This window comes from Ceratotherium simum, chromosome 6, assembly GCF_057802395.1.
Source record: "Ceratotherium simum simum isolate JZ-2026a chromosome 6, ASM5780239v1, whole genome shotgun sequence".
Lineage (NCBI taxonomy): Eukaryota > Metazoa > Chordata > Mammalia > Perissodactyla > Rhinocerotidae > Ceratotherium > Ceratotherium simum.
In genome coordinates, this window is record NC_141905.1 from 23,172,693 (window position 1) to 23,194,568 (window position 21,876).

A 21,876-nucleotide genomic window follows, 5' to 3' on the forward strand; every position below is an offset into this window, starting at 1 on the left:
TGCCTTCACCTCCTACTAGCTGCTGACCTAGGGCGGTCCCTCATCTCTCCGAGCCTCAGTCGCCCCGTCTGTGAAATGGGGATGGCAGACCACGGCTTGGGGACGGGAAGTTTTGTTTCTTTTGCTTAGGGTTTCATGACTGTTATTACAGCGTGGTTCATGCAAGGCAAGATTTAAAAATGTACGGAAGAAAGTGAAATGAGTTAGAATACCCTCCCTCTGTGGGAGGAAAGGGAGAGGGAGACATGAAGGAAAGAGGGCCAGCGTGCAGCCACAGAGCCCTCCGCCACGGGCCGTGGTGAGGATTAAACAAGAGCAGGCTTATACGGCTCCTGGCAATGCGCCTGGTGCGTGGGGTGCTCCCACGTGGGGCTGCCCTTGGCCCCGACGCTGTCTCCCAAAGCCTCCCCTGGAAGCACAGCTGCGCGCAGCAGCGCTCAGCCCCGGCTCCACATCAAGCTCTTCCCGCAGAGGCAGAGACCCTGTGCTTGATTTGCGGAAGACAGGAGGAACCGCCACATCTAGAAACGCGCCCTTTGAGAGGGCAGCAGTGGGTCCTCACCTCTGCCTCCTGTGCCCTCTCTCTAAAACGTGCCCCCTCCATGGCCACGGGCGGCATCTGGGTTCCACGTGGAAAGCCACGCAAATCGGCAAATTGCCTGCCTGGCAGCCTCCCTCTGCTAACCGAGTTATTCCGTTTATTTACATGATGTCACACCCAATTAGCAGGGTCGGCAGCCACCGCACGCTGCTCTTGGAGATACCCACCCACAGTACTCCCACCCTTGGTGCCCCCAACCTTGGGGCTCTGGGCTCCCAAGTGGCCTCTGAGGCCAGCCCCAGGGGCCCCCGAGCACCCAGCCTTCCATATCTTGTCAGCCCACCTCTGAGCTTCTCCACTTGCTCACGCCAGCTCACGTGGCCTTCAGCTTGGGCTCTGGGTGACCATTGGTGGGGGCAGCTCATTAGCAGAAGGAATGCCAGGCATCCCATTCGGTGGCTGTTGCTCAGTGGATCTGTGGCCTTGGCAAAGCCCCCTCCTCTCTATGCTTTTGTCACCTGTTTGGAGTGTGAGGTGGCTGGAGTGTGCAGAGAGACTGGGTGATACAGTGAAATGTGCAGGACAGACCTGGACAAACCCCATCTCAGCCACTGAGCCATGTGACCCTGGGGACATTCCTGAGCTTTGGATCTGTCGTCTGTAAAATGGGGTGGTGACAGCTTGCAGGGCTGCTGCAAAGTGTAGAAACAATATACGTAACACCATCCCCACGACAGAGCAGGTGCCAGGTAAAGACTGCTATTGCTCTGCATGCCAGGACCTCTCTGTGGTTTCTTGTTTCTCCTATGAGCTGCTTGAGGGTAGAAACAGCTCCCTGTTCACCTCTGGAACCCTAAAGACAGGCATAAGGCCAGGCTCACGCAGAAATGGTTGGTGAGCAGTTAACTGTCCATCTGCTTTGCAGGCCAGCAACCTGACTACTTCAGAACAGCTTCCCAGCAGCACGTGGAGGGGCCAGGGCTGGGCAGGGTGAGCTAGGCCAACCTTTGATGGTCTGGGGATGGGAGCATAGATTTGAATCATAGGCAGAGGCTTCTTTGGCTGTGGTTGTTACTGGATACTAATACCCTGTCCCCCACCAGAAAGCCTGCCTGTCTCCATAATTCCTTAGAAGATCTGGGCTATATGCACTGGCCACTGAGTCTGTTGGGGCAGGAGTAGGGGATACCAATGCTCAGACCAGGGATTGGTTACCCAGACCAAGTGATGAATGCATCTTCTTATCAATCCATCTGTGACTCAAACGATCCATCCATCCATCCATCCATCCATCCATCCATCCATCAGTCCATCCATTCACCCAAAAATGAATCAATCCATCCATCCATCCATCCACTTGCCCAACCACGCATTCATCCATTCACTACTTTATCCATCACTCTTCCATCCATTCATCTACCTACCTATCCACCCAGAATTTATCCAGCCACCCACTCATCCATTCATTCATCCATTTATCTATCTATCATTTATATCCACCCACCCATCCACCCATCTATATGTCCATCCATCCACCCATCCATCCATTCCCTTAGCTATCCATTTATCAGTCCACCCCTCCTCTGCTCCCCCCAAACATACTTGGGCCCCACTCTGGGCTGGGCACCATGCTAGACTCTGCTGACTTAGAGATGAATATGGCACATCCTCTGTCCCCAAGGAACTTAGCCTGGTGGGAGACCTGATATATGCCCCCCAGGGCCTATAGCTCAGGAGAAAAAGAGCAGGATAGGTGGGGTAGTTGGGTGCCCAGGAGGCACTGGGGCTCAGAGATGAGCGGGTTGCAGATGCTCAGAAGGGCACCTGGGGCTTGGGGAGGCTTCTGGGCTGGAATTAGCTGATTTGCACAGCTTTGCACATGGAGCCCAGATGTGCCTGTGACCTCTGAGTGGGGCGTGTTATAGAGAGAGCACTAGTTATCCCAGGATCTCGAGGCTGAGAAGGGGGAAAGGCAGCAGAGCCAGAGCCTAGAGGGAAGATGGGTGGCAAGGTGCTTGGGGGATGGCAAATGCCAGCAATGGCTAGCACCAGGGTGGGTGGGGGAGGGAAGGCTGCACCATAGAGGTGAGGCAGGGCCGAGAGTCCGAGGCTGGGAGGCCCCTGATGGGAGCCACAGCCCCACCAGCCAGAGGCAGGCACAGCCAGCACATCGGTCACCCTCAGAGCATGCAGACCTGCTCGCCTTTCTCTTCTGATTAGGACACAGGATACCTGAGAATCAACAGTCTCCAGCCAGCCCGGCCGCCCTCTGGGGCAGCTGTGGAGCAGACAGACATCAGTGCTGAGCTGTGTCTGACGGGAGGTGTGGGAGGGGGGTGTGAGGATGCAGGGAGCTCTGGAAGACCCGGGGACATCTGGACAGCCTGCTCACGCTCACAAATGTGCCACTATCTGGCCAAGTGCAGGGCTGTGCGCGTGTGTGTGCGCGTGCACGCGGGGCAGCCTGGGATCAGGCATTGAGCCCATCCAGGGCCTTCAGCTGCTCCGGCACTCACTGGCTGGACATGCACTACGATGCCCATTCTACAGACAAAGTCAGGTGAAGTGGCCATTTAATCAAGGTCAGGCAGCTAGTAAGCGGTAGAATGGGGACTCAGGTTCGCCGACAGGTAAATCTGAGCCCCATCAGGGCATCCTGATTCCTGGTGATGCAGAGACAGGAGTGGGGAGAAGATCAAGTTGTGAGCAGGTCTCAGGAAGAGCAGTGTACCTGGCACACAGAGGGGCACAGGCACGGTGGGGCATGACTGTACTGTTGGGGGTGGAGGCCACTGACAGCTGATCCCTTATGGGCAGGAGAAACTGGGTCAAAGGCAGAGCTGGGAGAGAGCCCTGTAGAGCCCCGAAGAGGAGGAGGGAAGGGCAGGGGAGGAGGGAGTGCGTGGTCTGGTTTCTATTCTGTGACCATGAGCAGAGGCGTAATTGGCGTTCGGGAGAGCTGTTCGGGCTGAGTTCAATCTGTAACAAGTCTTCTTCAATTTCCTCTCCTCAGACCCTGCATGGGCTTCTGAGACTGCTCTGCTTGATGCTCATGAGAGGACACACATCCCTTATTCCCACGGACTAGCCTCAGCTCCACTGGGCCCTGGCGCTCAGGGAGGGCAGGCTGGGTGGGGCTGGGGCTATGAGCTCTGCTCCGCAGGGTCCTGAGACCAGCAGCCTATGCTGGTGACCTGAGCTTCTTGCTGAACCCACCTAAGCCAGGGGCCTCACCCCAGCACTCCCGTCCCTGTCGCTGAGGCACAGAGGACAACAGCCGCTGCTGCTATTAGCTGATCATCCGCCACATGCCAGGGCTGAGCTGTGTGCTTCACCCACAACATCCTCGCAGCATCCTACGAGGTCGGTCTTATTGGCCCCATTTGACAGAAGGGGAAACATGCTCAGAGAAATGAAGCAACAGGCCCAAGATGGCACTGTGGGGACATGGCGGAGTGAGGATTCATGTTCAGGTCTGTCTGGTGCCAAGGCGCAGGCCCCTTCCAGCATATCTGCTCCTTCCTGGAGTACAATAACAGTCTGGAGTCTGAACAGGTGCTGCCACGCTGGGCAGCAGGGAGGCTGAGCCCAGAGGGGGCACATCACTCCTGGCCGCCACTGGGGGCCACCCGCCTGCCCACCAGGCCTCAACCCGTCTTCCCAAAGCGGGGGCCGCGGAGCCCACTGCGAAGGGCTCCCCAGCGCCCAGCAATCCAGGGTACTGGTGGTCGAATCACCTCTTGAGTTTGGTGTGAGCATCGGCAGGAGGGGGACCTCGTTGCCCTCAGGGACGAAGTCCCCCAGCACCAGTGGGGTTGGGCTGTGTAACTTCAGGCGCCTCCCCTCCCCTCTCTGTTCCTCTTCTGTAAGAGGGTCTAATTTCCAAGGACCTTTCCTTTTCTGTCTTCTTATAGAGAACCACCGGAGCAGAGGGTGGGGAGCTTAGGTCTGGGGCGGAGGTTAGGCACTTCAGGCATCCTCACAACAGCCCAGAGCACACAGCAGAGCCCAGAGAGGGCATGAGGCTGGCCCAAAGTCACACAGAAGGGAGGGGGAGGGACAGGGCAGAGCCAGCATTTGAACCCAGGTGTGTGTGATTCCAGTGTCACGCTGGTCCATACTAGCATCGTTCTCACAGGCTGGGTGGTCATGGAGTCGAGGCAGTCACCTCCTGCCTAGTGTCACCTCCACACCGTGCCCAGGATTCCCAGCACAGTGCACGCTGGCACCCCTGCTGCTCCGCCTGCCTGGCTGCCCTGCCTTCACAGCTGCCAGGCAGGGGAGCCCAGGCCACACACTCACCTGCTTGATGCACTGCAGTCGGTCATTGGTCTGCTGGATGTGCCTGTCCATAGAATTCATTCTGGCCGTTTCACTGGGTTCTACCCGAGAGCCATGAACGTTGTCCAGCCTGTGAAGACAGAGGAGAGAGGGTGTCACTGGGGTCTCATCAGGCCTGCCAGTCTCATAGCCACCCTCTGGCCCCAACACCGACATGCTGGCCCCAGTGGCTCCTGGCAGGTTCCAGGGCCCTTTCCACACCGTGGTGGCCTCTGCCTCAGGCAGCCCTGCACCGGAGGGAGGGACCATGGCCCCAGCTGCCCAGGCAGCCCTTCCCCACCTGTGGCCCTGAGGAAGCGCCATCTGGGCTGAGGGCAGGATGTGCTCCTGGGTGTTCTCCGTGGGGGCTAAAGAACATGCTCGTAGGAGTGGAGTTGCTGGCCCGTTTGGGCATTGGTACTTTTGAGAAGTGCTTTCTGGGTTTGCTATATCTTGGAGCTCTCCAGCAGAAAGGTAAAAATAGGGGTAGTGCCCATATTTATTTCCTCCACCCTTACCCTGCCAACCATCCCTCCTTTCACCCCACCTATCACACATTTATATACCCAGATATCCAACTTCTACATTCATCATTTATCCATCTAAATGCCTGTCCGTCCATCCGTCCACGTATCCACCCATCCATCCAAACATCTTTAGTCCCCATGTCCATCCATGCATGCCTCCTACTCACCCAATACATACTTTTCAATATCTATACTGGGCCGGGTCCTATACTAGATCTCTGGGGCATGCAGAGATTAAAATGAAATAATTCTCTTGTCTTCAAGGAACTCTTGGTCCAAGCCCGTATTCACTCCAGGTCACCCAGCAGGTGACTATGTCACACAGCCCCTATAAGTCAGGTGCTGGTCCAGGCACTGGGCACATATAGACAGTTACTATATCCCCACTTTACAGATGAGCAAACTAGGCCCAGAGGTTATAGTAGCAGCTGGCTCCAGAATCCTGGATTCCCCATTACAGCCTAAACTTTTATACAGATACTGCGGAGGGCCGGGGTGCCCGCTGGAGGCTGCTGTGCTGCTGTAGGCATGTGTGTCAGGGGAGAAGGAAGTGGTGAGGGTGTCGCTCCCCTTGCTACACTTGTAGGTCCCCCAACCAAGGGCTGAATGTCTCCCTCTGAGTTTACCTGCACCCAGCCTCTGCCAGCGCTCACATGATGAGGGCTCCTGGGGGCAGAGACAATCATGGTGTGGGAAGCAGGGACACGAGAGGGCCGAGAGGGGGAGCGAGCCAGTGCCACCTTCAGTGAGGTCACCTGGGTTCCCGGTGGCAGACCCCTTCTGAGTTGAAGGGTCCCTGGTGGTCTCCTAGGCACCACATGGGACACGGGGCTGGGGAGGCCCAGCCTCACCCTGGGCATGGGTGAACACTGGCCGCCAGGGTCCCAATTAGAGAGCAGTTTTCACAGCTAGCTGAAGGGACCATTGAAAGAAGGCCTGGTCAGCTCAGGAGGAGGCTGACGGGAAGCACAAAGAGAACCAGACCTATGCAGGCCTCCATCCCCCTGTCCTCAGGCCGCAGCCAACCAGGACAAAGGGCCTGCGGTGGCCCAAGAGGCCAGCAGGGGGCGATGTTGGCAAACCTAAGTGCCCAGAAGGCTAGAAAGCTGCACTGTGGAGGTCTGGGGCTCTCTGCTCCTGCTCAGGGCCCTCATTCACTGCAGAGAGCCCAAGTAAGCGGCTCTGAGCAGGCTTCCCTGGCTTTCTAGGCCTTGGTTTCCCCATTTGTAGAGCAGGATGGTGAGGATGGGGGATTAGGTGGTCTCACAGGCTCTACGTAGGAACTTCTCTCAGATGGGCATGACATTTTGTCTAGGGTCAGAGACCTAGATAGCGGGGCCTTGATAAAATGCTTGTTGAATGACTGACAGAGCGTTTCGGGAGCCTTGGGGCCCTCAGCCCACTCAGGCAGCCACCTTGGGGCCTAGAGGCTGTTCTTCCCTGTCGATCCACGGCAGGGGGGCCCAAGTCTTACTTTAGGAAGCACACAGTAAAGCAGGAAGCAGAAGTGTCCAGGTTTGTGTCAGTCCCCAGGCGGCTCACGGGCCAGCCTGTCTGGAGGCCAGTGGCTGGACTGATTCAGCTTCTAGATGCAAAGATTCTCAGAACAACAGCAAAAGGTGCTTTGAGGTCTCCCACCACCCTAACGGTTCTGCTGGTCTTATTTTGGGGAGCCTGAGGCCCACAGGTGGTTTGTTCAAGGCCACATGGCACCTCGGGACTGGGTCCCAACCCCAGAGGGCTTTTCTCCCAGGCCAGGGCTCCACGTTGCAGGAACCAAGAAATGGATGGCTGGGCTTGGGACACCTGTGAGATCCAGAGCGGGGGTGGCAGCTAGCAGGATCACAGAGACAAGTGTGCATCGTGTGTGACAATCTACAGAAGAACAAAATGTCTGGCTGATTAAGGAGGCACTCACAGGTGAGGTGACATTTTTAAACTGCTGGGATCAATGGAGAATCAGGGTTATTAACATCAGGAATGGATGGGGCTGGCGGCTCCCGTCCCCGCAGGAGAAGGTCAGGGCCTGGAAGGCATGGAGAGGGGAGGGGTGGGCTGAAGGAGGCACGGGAGGGGGAGCTCACTGAGGGCGGGCTGGGATCTTCCATTTGTGCACCTGCTACGTGCAGGCATTGGGCCAGGCCCTGTGCACTGCTCATTTACTTAGCCCTAACAGGCCCAGAGAGGTGATGCGACCTGCCCAGGGTCACACAGCCGGGAAGGTGTTGGCCTGAGATTCAAACTCTCTGCCTTTCTAACTGTTAATGTGTTGCTCTTTCCACTCCTCAAAGACTGGAGGTCAGAGCCTCCTGCAAGTCCCCACTTCAGGCTGTGACTGGCCCAAAGAGATGTCCCCCTGGTTCCACCCAACCTGTCCAACCCACTTGCTTCCAAGGCCATCGCAGCACCACTGGGCACCCTGCATGCCGGCCGGCGCGGGGAAGCAGTGAGCGCTCGGCGGCCAGCAGAGGTCGCCCTCCACCGCGGGAGCCTCCCTCCTCCGAGCCAGGACTCCTTTAAGCCTGTACCAGTAGCTACAAATCCTCCGTGGCTGCAGCTCCAGTGCCCACAGTGGCCAGGCTCCCTCCCTGGAGATCGCTGTGGGCCTGGCCCTGGGTGCCCATGGCCACAGCCCTGCCTATGCCCTGTCTGCCTCCGAATGGGGAGCAGGCTCAAGCAGTCAAGCCACCACCCCCTCTGGCCCCTGGCCTTCTCTCTTGGTCTGAGCAGCTGCAAGCCTGTAGGAGACGCAAAGCTAATCAGCTTGGGGGACCTGGAGGGGACCCTGCTCTGCCACCTTCTTCTAGGCCTCAGTTTCCCCATATGGAAAACAAAGGCTGTTCAGCCTTTGACAGCCCTTCAAACCCCAACATCTTAGGATTTCTGTGTCAGAGCTCCAGCTGTTTGAAAAACTCCATCTCGACAAGTGCAGAATGCTTGGCATTAAAAGTGCAAAGCCTGTCCCAAGGCAGGCCTGCGGGGATCCTGCAGGCCCAGGAAGCTCCCGGAGAGCTGCTGTTCCAGGGCAGCCCAAGTCCACAGGTGCTGCCCCTTTCTCAGTGACACGCCTTTCCTGCACCTTGTGCTCAGCTCGGCTTAACTGAACATCTGTACGTTTTCTGATTGATAGGGACATCTGGGTTGGCTGGGACTCTTCGACTCCCAGGTGAGCTCTTGAAGGGCCAAGTTTCCATTTTACTCATCTCACCACCTAGGATAATGCCGGCCGAGTTTACCCTGAGTGGTGTCTAGCATAGAAGACATGCTCAAGGAAAGTTAGCTGCTGTTATGCACATATGGCTGCTCAAAGAGAAGACTGCTGAGAGCTGAAAGGGCATCTGGGGACTGCCTGGTCCTATGTCCTCATGCCGCAGGATGGGAGGCAGGGACTGAGAGGGGGACAGACACAGAGGGAGGCCAGGGCCGGTGAGGCTGGAACCCATCTGGCTGTTCTGAGTAGGGCCCTGGGTTGTCTCCGGGCGCCCTGGAAGCATGTCTCCTGGTCTGAAAGGTTGGGGGAGGCACACGGCCCTTGGCGGGCTCCTCCCTGGAAATGCAGAACGGGGTGCTCTTAGCTGCCCTGTGTGGAGTCCTGGAGCCCTGGAGACCGCTCCCTAGGGTGGCGGGCCAACACTGGCTGTACTAACACCAGTGTGTTTTATTGTTCATTTTTGAGATGAAACAAGTTAACCAGTACACTTAACACACATGGATCCAGGGGAGAGGTATTGCATACATGTGTGCACACTTACATACATGTGTCCCCTTTGCACACTTAGGAGTAGGTACATGCACACACTTGAGTGCTGGCACTGACGCACTTGAGCACACACATCTTCTGACAGCTTGCACAGGCAAGTGGCGGGTCCCCAGGGGAGCTGTGCCAGCAGTGGTGTGCAGAAATGATTCAATCACCACGCACATCTGCAGCTCAGGTCCCCCAGGGCGAGCAGTGTCGGTGGTGGTGGTGAGGGGGGGCTGTACCTACAGCCTGCAGAGCAGAGGCTGCATTCTAAGACATCGCCAGAGCCAGTGAGCTTGGCACATGCCCACTGCTCAGCCTGGTGGGAGAGCCTGGGGTCCAGGGGCCCCATCCCCACCAGCCCCTTTACTAGCTCTCAGACTCCGAAAGGGGCAGATGTCATGGGCCCTGGGTTCAGCAGTGACCTGCCAACCCTGCATGTGCCAGCACCAGTTCAGGTCTTCTAGGACTGGCCTCCACCTCCCACTGCTGCCAGCCACATCCCATGTCCCTCACATGGGGCTGCTCCCCGCCTCCTGGACTATGCTCTGAAGATCACACCTCTGTGTCTTTGCCTCTTTCCCTCAGTCTAGAATGCCTGGCCCCCTCTCATCCACCGAGGTCTGGTTCAACTGTCACCCTCTTTGTTGGTTTCCCCCAGCAGAGCCGCTTACTGCTACTCCTATGCCTGCAGTGTCTCTGTCACGCACCCTCATCTCGGTAGTGCTGGACCAGTGGTGTGTCTTTGCATTATCTCCCCAGTCAGCTGGGATGTCTTCTGGTTACGGTTTCCCAGAGCCTAGCCCAGGGCCTGGCATACAGCAGGCGCTCGGCAATGCTCATCAGATGGATGGACAGCCATCACTGGGTGTACACATGACCCAGAATGATAACAGCTGAAAACCCAGCGACCCAGCCCTAATCAGAGGATCTTGGGGCTGGAGCGACTCCAATAACCCAGCTGGGCATTCCCAAAGAGTGATGCATGGACCACCAGTGGAACAAGGATGATTTTAGATGGTTCATGGGCAAACATTTTACACTTTCCTAGTGAAGTACTTGGACTAGAACAATTATCGCTGGTGAGGTCATGGATATTATTATTTAGGATCAGGTTAAATTAGGGAGTGATGACAGACCCAAGTATACTGATTAAAGGAACATGTTGAACACAGTATAAATGGGAGGCAAGTGACTGAGGTTAGGGAAGCACTGATACCGTGCGATGCCCTCTTCATCTGAAAGGTGAGGAGCGGAAGCTCAGAGAGCTGCCTGTGGCCAGGAGGCAGTTGACTCCTCCACTCCCAGTCCTCAGTAGCCGCACCAGGCGCGCTGCCTAGAGGCAGGGGAAGAGCGTGGTGGTGAAGCAAAGACAGCCGGAGAGTGAGTTTGTGCCCTCCCCCAGGGAAGTCAGGGGAGAAGGGCAGAGGGACAGGAGACGAGAAGGGGAGAGGGAGGGCAGGGGCTGCTCCAGGCATCTGCCCGGGACCAGCTGCTTCCCACTCTTGGCTGGGCAGCTGGAGCAGGCCCTTGGGCCAGCTTGAGGCCTTGGACAGGGTGAGGCCCCTGGGTAGGGGATGGGCCCTGAGAGCCAGACCTTCCTGGCGGTGAGGTTGTGGGAGGCCACTTTATTTCCCGGAGCCTGTGTCCTCGTCTGTCAAACGGGAAGGTGCATCCTCTCCCTGCCCCACTGGGCTGAGGAGCTGAGTACGTGAAGTCACTTCGGGAACAGTGTTCTGAAAAGGGAAATTCTGATCTGGACAACAGCTCTTCCAAATTCACTTCCTCTCTCCTCAACCTGGGCAGTGTCCCTGTGCCAGGGCTTGATAAGGAATCCACATCTCCTGGCCACAGAGTTCAGATGCTTTTGCTTGGCACTCGAGGCCCCTGGAAGGGTGGACCCACTTCTCTCCATGACCCAATCTACCAGCACTCAGCCTAGTCTACAGGAACACCCATTGTCAATGGTGGTTAATGGGACAATACAATGTGTTTCAGAGGGGGGTTCCTGAGGGCCTATGTCTGACAGCCTGTTCTGGGACACAAAAGTTAATCCAGAGGGAGGGATGACTTACTTGGGAGAATATGTGTTGATGTTGCCCTGACAAAGGTACCAGCCCACGCTCCCGACCCACACTGGGCTGGGAATCCCAGCTGCATTTGGGTGTGCCTCATCCCTCTGGGACATGTGATGCATTGGCAGGCCCAGGCCATGCCCTTGAGGCCAAACCCTTCTGCCACTCTTGGCTGCACTCCAAATCCCTGGCCTCACAGTGAACTTCCTCCAACAGCTTCTCTCCCCAAAAGGCGAAGGAGGGCCAGATTCAGCCCTGGACAAGGTCATTGGGTTTTCTCTCACCCCCAAGGCTATGCCCCTGCTTTTTATTTTCTCAGAGTGGAAAGAGAAACTAAACAACTATTGAAGCTATATGTGCCAGACACTAGGTTCTCTACTTATAGCACCTCACTTAAGCCTCGAAATTCTACTGTGATGTTCCAACTATTATCACCTTACTACAGATGAAGAAACTGAGGCTCAGAGAGGCCCACAACTTGCTCAAGGTCACACTGCTGAGAAGTGGCAGTGCCAGGACTTCCTGGTCTGACCATAAAGCCCGTGATGTTTTACTACATCATGCTCTCCACGGGGATGTGGCAGGCCTTCTTCAACTAGACACTTCCTTCCCTGGCCCCAACTGCCCTGCATCTGAAGATGGTGACGGTCATTGCTGTGGAGTGCTGAGGATGGTGCAGAGACGGGAAGTCACAATCCTGCCTGAAGCTGTTGGGTGCTGGGCCCTGGCCACAAGCCTCCCCCAGGACAGCAGTGCTCATGCAGTGGTCCTGACCTGGCTGTGTCTCTAGGCACTTGCCTGTGATTCTAAAGACTCAGATGTCACAAAGTGGGGAAGAGGGAGGGTGGGAACAGTTCCCCAAGGGTCCTCAGAGGACACGGGGTGGAACGAGGCTGGAGATGGAGCCGAGGCCTGCTGACCACCAGCTGGTATCCTCTTGAAGGCTGTAAATGCCCTGCAGATGTTCTCCAACTCTGGCTCTAGAAGTAAAGAGGTGTTCTCCACTGCCCTCTCCCTACCCCAGCTCCTCGAGGCTCCTAATCCAACCCCCCCGGCATTATGCAGGAGGCTCAGACAGGGGCAGGGCCAATGGCATGCCCCAAAGAGAGCCAGACAGAGCTAGATGAGCCCGTAAGGACCACCTGGGAGGCAGGGCTGTGGTGTGTGGGATGCCACCCCACCTCTTGCACCCATGGCAGGCATGGCTCATCAGTCACCACGCTCCTCTCACTGCATCCAGACATGCTCAGCCAATCTTAGACACGCTCTTCTGTCCAGCCACTCTTAACTACCTTGTACCAACACACGAGAAGAAGACTTCTGGGCAGCACCATCTTTGAAAGAAGAGTGAACAGAGGCCCAGAGAGAGGAGGGCTTAGCTTGAGGTCACCAGCCAGTCAAGGCATGAGCAGACATCTGCAGGCAGATTTCTCGACTCCTGACTTGGTGCTCTTTCTGCTCAACTGAGAGTCAGAGCCAGGCTCTTCTCGAGCTGAGAGCCAGGTATGGACCACACAGGCGAGCCAGCCACGCTTCAAGCAACCTTAGACCACAGCCTCACAGCAGCTCGTGGGCAAGTATTATCCCATTTTGCAGACAAGAAAATCGAGGCTCAGAGTTGGTGAGTGATTTCTACCCAGTCACAGAGGGAAGTGTGGCTGACCCAGGACAGCGGCTGTCCCTCCCGAGCCTGGGCTGTTATTTTTACTAACTGAGTATGCCTTCTCCTTTAGTTAATTGCTATGAACTGTCAGAATTTTCTTAATTTCTCAAAAGAAAAAAATTAGGAAAGCAAAGGAATCAGAAAGTAGATATTCATTTGAGCTAAAAGTGGCAGACGAAAAAAAAGACACAAAGAATAGGCCTCATGGCTTAGATCAGGAAGGGATCTGGGGATCTGCTCAGGCCTATCCTACCATTTACAGATGAGGAAACTGAGGCCCGGGGCAGCAATGGGGGCAGAGGTAGAGCAGAGCCTTGAAGGCCCCATTGTGGGTAAGACGTGGAGCCGAGCTTACACCCAGGCCTCGGGGAGCTGCCCTGAACTTCTCTGCTCTCTGTGCCCCTAACCACGTCCAGGCTCTCCCTGCAGATGCCTGTCTGGGCCAGGCCTGCAGCCACAGACAGCTCAGAGAGAGGCCTGCTCCGGGGAGCTCCCTGCAGCCTGGGGGTGGGGGTGGGGTAGAACAGGGTGACTGTGGCAGGCCGGGCAACCCTGACAGGAGCAGGCGCTCAGCTCCCACTGGGAAGCATCTGGGGTTTCCCCTGCAGAAGCCCTGTGAGGTCCCCATGGTTCCACATGGAGATTGTCAACATCCCAGCTGAGCTGAGCCTGGCACACTGACCCCAAAAACCCCTCCCCCACCTAGAGAAGGCCTGTGGCGCAGGGGGTGAGTCAGCTGGGTCTGGTGCCCATCACCCCGCCTGTCATCTCGTCTGCACTCAGGAAGTCTCTGGGTTTGAGGCTACGCCGGGAGTGGGGGCCTCAAACCCTCCAGGGGCAAGCTGGGTACCCCACAAGCAACCTGAAAACATGCTTCCTGAATGTCTGTTGAGAGACAAAAATTCACGCCAGGAGCTCCAAAGCCGTATGCTGACTTGATGCCCTTGATGTGCAAGGCGCTCTACAGTTTACAAAGCACTGGTGTCATAACCTCATTTGGCAGTATGTTAGTGGTTAAGGATACCAGGCTGCCTGGGTTCAAATCCTAGCTTTGCCACTTGCTAGCTTCTGTGACCAGGGGCAAAATGCCACCTCTGCATGCCTCAGGCTCCCCATCTGCAAAGCGGAAGCAATAATAATTGTACCTACTTTACGGGCTGCTGTGCTCATTAAGTGAGTCAGTGAATAGGACGCACTCAGCACAGCCTGCATGTGAGCACTGGTTCTACACGGGGCCCAGGTGGGCCTTATCATCTCCATCACAGGCAGGAGGAAACGGGGGCTGAGAGGAGCTGGCGGCTGCTGGGGTGGGGGGTGAGGGGTGGTGGAGCTAAATGCCACCGCCCTGGACTAGACACTCAAGATTTTCAACTTCTTTTTTTAAAACCATTTTTAAAGTTTATTTTTAACCTTGCAACATCTTAGGCAGAAGCTGAATTTATGCACCAACGAAAGGGGCCGTGCTCTGGATGGACGGGTGGGGGTGAGGCTGCCAGCTCCACTCACCCTCACACGGGCGCCTCTGGGAACCACCCCGTGGGCCCGAGGCCGGGCCTCGGAGGACATGGGTGGCTGGGGCAGGGGCCCCATGCCCACCAGCCAGAATGCCGGGCTGAGGAGCTGGAGGGATTTATCCTACTGGCAAAGGCCAGTTGTGAAAAGTTCCAGAAGGAAGAAGGGATAGGGTCGAAGCTTCGGGACATGTGAGCTGAGCACTGCTCCTCCAGGGCAGCCGCCTGGACGCCCATGTGAAGTCTGTCCAGGTGGGCAGTGTCCCTGATGGAGGCAGGGAGACCAGCGAGGAACCACTGCCTACTCTGGGCAAAAGGAGGGTGGTGGCCAGGACACTCCAGACCCCAGGTCTGTTCCTTGGACACCGGGTCCCCTGAGATCCTCCCCGAACAAAGGATTGCCCGGTCAGATGGGTTGGGAGAAAGCTGCATATTCTACCCTCCTCCAGGGGATTACTAGAGCATATTCACATGTGAAGGGCTTTAAAAAATCTGGCTTTTCATAAAGTTATCGGATCGCAAAACACTTTTTTCACTAAACACATTTTACAACTCCATAGAACTAGTCTTCCCCAGAACTGGCTTTAGGAAATGCCCACCTAAGGGGAAGGGCTGTAGGGTGGAGAGGCTGGACCTCTCCACCTCAGCAGGGAGAGACAATGTGGAGAAAGGAGAGGCAGGCTGGCCGGCTGGGGGAGGGGGACCTAGAGGGGAGGGGGGCCAGAAACTGTAGTGTGTGCGGGAGGAGAAGCCACCGGGCGCCCGTGCCAAGATCTGAAACCCGCCACCTCAGATGACTGGGAGCCTGGATTCTGAATCCAATATCACGGCCAGCTTCCTGAAGCCACTGCCACCTAACCAGCTAGGAGCCTGGCTGAGGGTCCCCTGGCTCCCTGCCCCCAGCAAGGCTGGCTCAGGCCAGGTGAGCGGCCCAAGCTACTTCCCTGAAAAGCAAAGGCCAGAGTTGGAAGGTCGCATGAGCTGCCTGAGGCAGGGACTCGTAAGGGAAGGCTGCCGTGGCCACAGGACCCACGGGCACAGGCTGAGGTGGCCCAGACAGCCGGAGTTCTCTCCCTGAGGCCGTGGGGGTGGCTGGCCCTCAGCAGACACTCGGAAACCTCCGCTCCTAGTTATGAATACTAATGAGAACAACACGGGTATCGTTAAGTGCCTACTGCGTGTCAGGCAGCACATTTGGCATTTTAGGTGAATTATCTTTTTGTAACAATATAGCCAAAGGTACCATGATCAGCACCATCTACAGATGGGAAAACTCGGACTGAAAATGACTAAGGAACTTGCCCAAGATCAGAAAATGACAAAGCTGGGCCTGGAACCCACATCTGTCAGATGTCAACGCCCAGCCTCCATCCCCTAAACCTACTATCTCCACACCATCCTAGGGCTGGGGCTGCAGGAAACCGGGCCACGGATGGCCGGGCTCCAGGCTGTCCTGGAGGAGGCCCTCAGTGCAGTCCTCTGCTGGCATGCTCGTGCCAGCTCTGCACCAGCTCTTCCCAGCCGAGCTGGACATGCGGACAAGAGGCAGGCGTCCTCAGGGGGCTTCCAGGCTGGGGAGTCCCAAGCATGCCAGCACACGTGCAGTGCTGTGGACAGAGTTGACCTCTCTGGGCCTGTTTCCTCAGCCCCTGAAGGATGGGGCTGATTGAAATGTCACCCACTTCTCCCCACATTCCCCAAACCTCTGAGGATGCAGAGGACACTCAGCGTTTAGTGAGTACTCGCTCTGCACCAGGCCTTCTCACACACACGTTATCTCACCTAATTCTCACACGGACCCAGCAAGGTGGGTACCATTGCTCAGACTTGACAGATGAGGAAACTGAGGCCCAGAGAGGTTATGTAACTTGTCCAAGGTCACACCGCGGGGCACTGGGGTTGCTGGGATCGGAACTCAGGTTTGACTCACTGTGAAGGCCCTGGCCTCATCACGCAGCTCCTCTGGCAGTGTCCACCCGGCCTGAGGCAGGGCTAGAACAGGGTTCAGAGGAGGGATGCCTGCCAGGCCTGGGCCCACATCAATGTGTGACCGTGGCACTCAGTCCCTCGACTCTCTGGCCTTGATGAAACTGGGGCTGGGTGAGATGATTCCTAAGGCATCTTCTAGCATCAACGCTCTGGCAGGAGGATGGGGGAAGAGAGGATTAAACAAAAAAAAAGTAAGATGGCATCTCTGACTTCCAGAAGCCTGAGATCCAGATGAAGGCAGACAAGCTGTACCAACTCACCTGCCAGCAGTGCCCACCACAGAGCTATATTAGAGAAGGCCCAGGACCGGGCTGGGGGCATGCCACAAGCTTCCTGGAGGAGGAGGGGTAGAGGTTTGGCCCCCAGCAGGGACAATGTGGCTGGGCAGAGGGTCAAGATGTGGGGTAGGCTGGATGGGGCAGGGAAGGCCAGTCTTAGTTTGCAAATAAAACCACATGTCCAGTGCTCTTTTGAGCAGGCCTGGCAGGGTGGCATCGGGGTCTTTCTTAAGGGAGAAGGTACTGAAATGAAGCAGGATGCTCACAATCCATCTGCTTTTTAATTAACTGGCCCTGCTGCCTTAAGTGATTCCCTGCTTACGCTCATTCTTTTGAAAATTCCAAAGTGCTATTTCTGACCTGTGATTTACTATCGCCGTACGTCTCTATAAGCAGTGTTTTAGCTTAAGTGGCGGTTGCATATTAATTACAAAGTTAATTATGTGCTGTGTAATCATGCTGTAATTCATTAGTTTACTCTACACTCTGAGAGCCTCATGCTAATGGCAAGATCTGACAGAGGCTTTCAGGAATCACCAAGGAAGGTTTGTGGAAAAACAGAATGAGGCTGAAAAGGACTTGAGGCCCCATCAAGATGGCTCCTCGGGACCCATTTGCTTGACCTGAGGCCGGGTCTTGGTGCCCCTTGTGGCTGTCGGCGTGGACAGAGCGCTGGACCCGCGCTGCCTGGGGCTCTCACGGCCTGGAGCGCACAAGGCCTGCAAAGCCCGGTCTGCTGAGGACAGTGGAAAACCCAGCAAGGTCTTGTTTTTTCCCCAACGGAAGTGCAGGGACGGGAACAGAATTTGTTTAAAATTACTTACGGAACAGAGAGTCACTTCTAGGTGAAGAATTAACTGCTCGGATCACCAGAACAAAGTGGCCCTGGGAACACTGACCACGGGGCAGACCTGGGAGGGGCCTCGAGACGATTCAGGGCCGAGGCAGTTTAGAGGGGGAGACCCAGGCCCCGGAGCAGGGATGGGCGTGGCTAGGATTTGGATCAAGGTCTCTGCCTCTTTTGCCTGCTCCTCTGTATCCCCCGAAGTGTCCAGGGATCTGGAGGTGAACACTGGCCACGTTTCTCTCGCCCATCTTTCCTGTTTTGTTCTGTCTGCTAACGAAAGGGCCCTTGGGGTCATTGCGACCTAGCTGTGGATCCTGACTCCACTCCTTAGACAATCCCAAAGTAAGCTCCCTGCCTCCCTGCACAGGGCTCAGAGAGGGATGGGAAGGAAATGTGGGAGCTCCAGGCCCCGCCCACACCTGACTGCTCTAGGGTCAGGCCAGGGGATTCTTTTCTAGAACCACCTCTTCCAGGCCCAGTGTTGTCAGCCACTGAAGAATCACCCATGATCCTCCAATGGCATGTAAGTCAATGTGAGTAAACACAGGTCTGCTGCAAAACCCCCTTTCTCTCTCCGTAAATCTGTGGATCAGACTTCAAGCCGTTGTCGCGTGAGGAGACGCAAAGGCTGTGACCGGACCGGACACAGTGATCTGGTAGCTGAGACCCTCTGCTTTCCAAATATAAACCTGCTTGTTTTATTTTTGCTGACAGCTGAGCGAGAAAAAAAAAAATGTGGAAGTCCTTCCCCTTCTGGCTCCAGTCAACAAGAGGAGAGAAAGACTCGGAGCCCCAGCTGGCAAGGGAGGAAGATAAATAAGAAAACACAAAACATGTCCTTGTGCTACAGTGGAATGTTTAAAAAAGAGGTGAAAAGCCCAAGCTCAGGGCAGATTTCGTTTTCTATAATTTCAGCAGGCTCGGGGAGGAGGCGGGATGCTGCCGACTCGACACTTTCAGGGGACTCAGTTTTGGAGGGAACTCATTTTCGACGGGGGAGGGAGGGGGTGTCTTAACAGCCAAAGCACTGTGCTTTCCTTTCCGGGAACACATTGGTTTCCCTGGCAACAGGGAAGTCCAGCCTCCAAAGTTCTGCCGGGAGACCACGGCTTGGCCTGGGATGCTCCCAACAATTATCCACGGCCAAGGCCTCACCATCCTGCTCGCCTGGGCAGTGAGCTGGCTGGGAGAGATGCAAAAGTGTCAGCTCTGCAAAAATGTGGGCACCGGTCCCCATCTCTCCCCCCTGCACTTGTGCAAGCAGCTACTCATCCCCACCGCTTTGCAGGGCTTTATGGCTGAGCAGGTAAAAACGCCAGAAACAGCTTGGAAACAAGCCTGTGTTTGACAGCACCCAGGACCCCGAGGGAGCAGTAAAGGCTCTGGGGTGGGCGGCCGATGGACCAGCAAGGCCGGGCCTCATGTCCAGCACGCTTCAGCCTTGTGTGGCTGGCACAGGGGAACTGTCTCAGAAGAAAGCAGGTCTGAATTTCTGAAGTCACCTCCCTCCGTCCAGGCTCGCTCAGGCAGCTGCAGAGGCGCCTTGTGGATTTTAGAGCCCATCTTCACAGAGAGAAATATTTAAACGTCTGGCCTTGGGAGAGGCCATCCATGCATCAGGTGCGGGAGGGAGAAGGAGGTGAAGAGGAGACAGAGAGGAGAGGAGGCAGAGGGGGCCGGCGAGCCCATTTACAGAGCACTTATCCCGCCAGGCACGGTGCTAAGTGCGCCACGTACATTATCTCATTTAACTGGTTCTCCAGCTGCCCGGTGAAGTGGGCGCAATTATTCCTTGCTGGAGGGAACTGAGGGGTCAACTGACCTGCCCAAGGCAGAGCCGTGAGTCACACCTGCCAGTCTCTGAGCCACTTCTCAGAAGAGAGGTGGAAGGAGGGACGGGGCAGGAGAGGATAGCTGGTCTGGCTAGTAGTTTACTCCTTGGTAGTGAAAGGGAGACAGAGGCTCCCAGAATTCTCCCCTCCACTTTGCTCCCCTCTCCAGAGCCTCTCCCCCACATCTAAACATTCCCCAGGAAGACAGGCCTCAGAGCAGAGCCACCTGGAGGCTCCGAACCAGAGGCCCCAGTCCCCACATGTGACCTCGAGGCAGATGTAGCAGTGGCTGATGTTCCCCGAGGCCCTGACAGTTCCTCCTTTATAAGCTCTATCTCCTTTAGGCCCAGAGCAGCCTGGGAAGTAGGGAGTAAGAGCCCATTTTATAGACGAGGGACTAGGGGCTCAGTAGAATGTCCAAGTTCACATGGCTAGCAAAAGGCAGAGCTGGATTCAAGCCCTGGACTGATGCCAAAATCCAAGTATACTAATGAGGTGGCCAAAACTTCCTGAGCACTTGACACACAGTAACTTATTTTATTCTTTCAACCATCCTCTGAAGTATATGCTATAATGAGCTCCGTTTCACAGATGGGAAAACCGAGGCACAGAGCTCTGTGAGCAACAAGGCCAATGGCACACAGCTTGTAAGCTGCAGGGCCAAGGTTTGAACCCAGCCAGGCAGGCACCCTGAGCTCACACTCTTAACCTGTATGACACACTGTTTCTCCAACCACTAGGACATCATGCCTCCCAGTCTTGTGTCCTGATTCTGGACAGTTCTGGGATCCTGTAAGGCCAGGCAGCAGCTGGGGGCCCAGGTTTTTACCTTACTAGAGCTCAGCTCCCTGGAAAGCACCCTTTCCTGCCCTAGGGAATGTCAGGCAGGACCAGGAGTGCATTTCCGTGTTTGTGCACGTGTGCGTGCGCCTCGGGCCCTTGCTGCACCCAGGGTGTGCACGCAATGATTTATAACCCTCAGAGAAAACAGAATTGCAAATCTCACCCACAAATCTTCCCTTTTGAGGTATTTGTGACAGGCAGACATGCTGTGAATTCCCGAGAACAGGCAGGCCTCCCCCGGCTCCCTGCTCCCGAAACGGGCCCAGGTAATCCAGCCAGCCACGGGTTGGCTCTGCTGAGGTCCCTCCGGTGGCCAGCCATCTGGCCAGCTCAGCCCTAGGAGTGGTCACCAACCTAGGGGGGCCTGGTCCTGCTTATCAGAATGCTGGGTCCTGAGCGACCTGGCCCTGGGGAAGCCACATGAGGCACAGGTGACCTGTCTCTCCCCTGTAGGTCCCACCACACTCCAACCCTCACTCTGTCCTCACTGCTCTGAGGGTGGGGAGCAGCATCCGTCAGCACAAACAGAGCTAAGAAGGAGAACACTAGTGAACATCTATTGGACATGTATTGTGCACCTCGTACTATCCTAATGTTCTAGGTTTGTCTTGTTTGATCCGCACGTCGACACTTAGAGGGAAGGCTCAGAGAGGTTATGTGACTTGGGACTCGGATCCGAACACTGCAGGTAGCCTGATTCCGGAACCTGTGCTGGGAGCCACTCCACTGTGTTCCCTCAAATTCTCGAACCCCTAGCGGTCCTCAGGCCCTGTCCCTGGCACACAGACACTCACTTCTTCCCACCAAAGGGGATAATAGGAGGACCCAGGCTTGGGTCTGGTTGGGGTCCCCCCATCAGTGTTTAACCCCATCCCAAGTCCCATAGCTGTGAATCTGGGAGATGTTTCTGGCTTCTGCACACCCAGAACCAGCACTGCCACACTCTGGCTCACACCGTCTCCTCCAAACCCAGCCCCGGCAGAGCAGGAAAGGAACGCACGCTCTCTCCCCTGACCCTCACCCTGCAGCCCTCCCCAGCAGCTGCAGCACACACCTTGGCCTGTGGCACCCAGCACCCAGGCCCTCTCTGAGGTCTGTGACAGCCCAGCCAATTCCCCTGCTGCCCCGCCCACGGGCAGGGGTAGGCCCCAGTCTCTGCTCTGCTCTAACCTGCTGTGTGATCCAGGCCAGCCTGCTGCCCTTTCTGAGTTTTGTCTTTTCTATCTGGGAAATGGGTTGGGCTTGCCTGCAGGATTGTCGGGAGGATGACATTAAATAAGCAGGAGCGAGCCCCTGACCCTCTTGAGAGGCATGCATGTGCATGCAGGCAGACACACATGCACACACGGACACATGCACACACGTAACACGTGCACACACACATACACATGCACGCATGCTCGTGCGAGCACAGAGCTGGGGTGACGTCGGGTTACAGGACTCCCCATCCCGGTGCAAAGAGCCCTCTGCAGCAGGCAGCCCTTCCCGTGAGGTGTCTCTCAGGCCTGGCACCAGGGTGAGAGTTCCGGCTCCTCCTCCTCCGGTTCAGACTCCCGCAGCCCCAAACCTATAATCCCCGGCAGGGAAAATGACAGCCTCGCCCAGCAGCCGCCCTCAGCGGACGGGCGGGGAGCTGGGCGGTGGCCATCGTGGTGGCTGGGAGGCGGGCCTGGGACAGACAGCCGCCAAGTCAGGGGAAGTCAACGGT

The 21,876-nt window shown here is 56.2% G+C and overlaps 1 protein-coding gene across 5 annotated transcripts in view; it reads right to left on the reverse strand.

The window, feature by feature from the left end:
* ZMIZ1 (zinc finger MIZ-type containing 1) overlaps positions 1-21,876 on the reverse strand; it is a 236,979-nt gene that overhangs the window by 107,318 nt on the left and 107,785 nt on the right. For all 5 annotated transcript variants that reach the window (XM_087431979.1, XM_087431980.1, XM_087431981.1 and 2 more), the window contains one exon: positions 4,844-4,952. In XM_087431979.1, coding sequence (XP_087288105.1) covers positions 4,844-4,903 — 60 coding nt within the window. In that variant the 5' untranslated portion in view covers positions 4,904-4,952. The remainder of the gene's footprint in view (positions 1-4,843; positions 4,953-21,876) is intronic.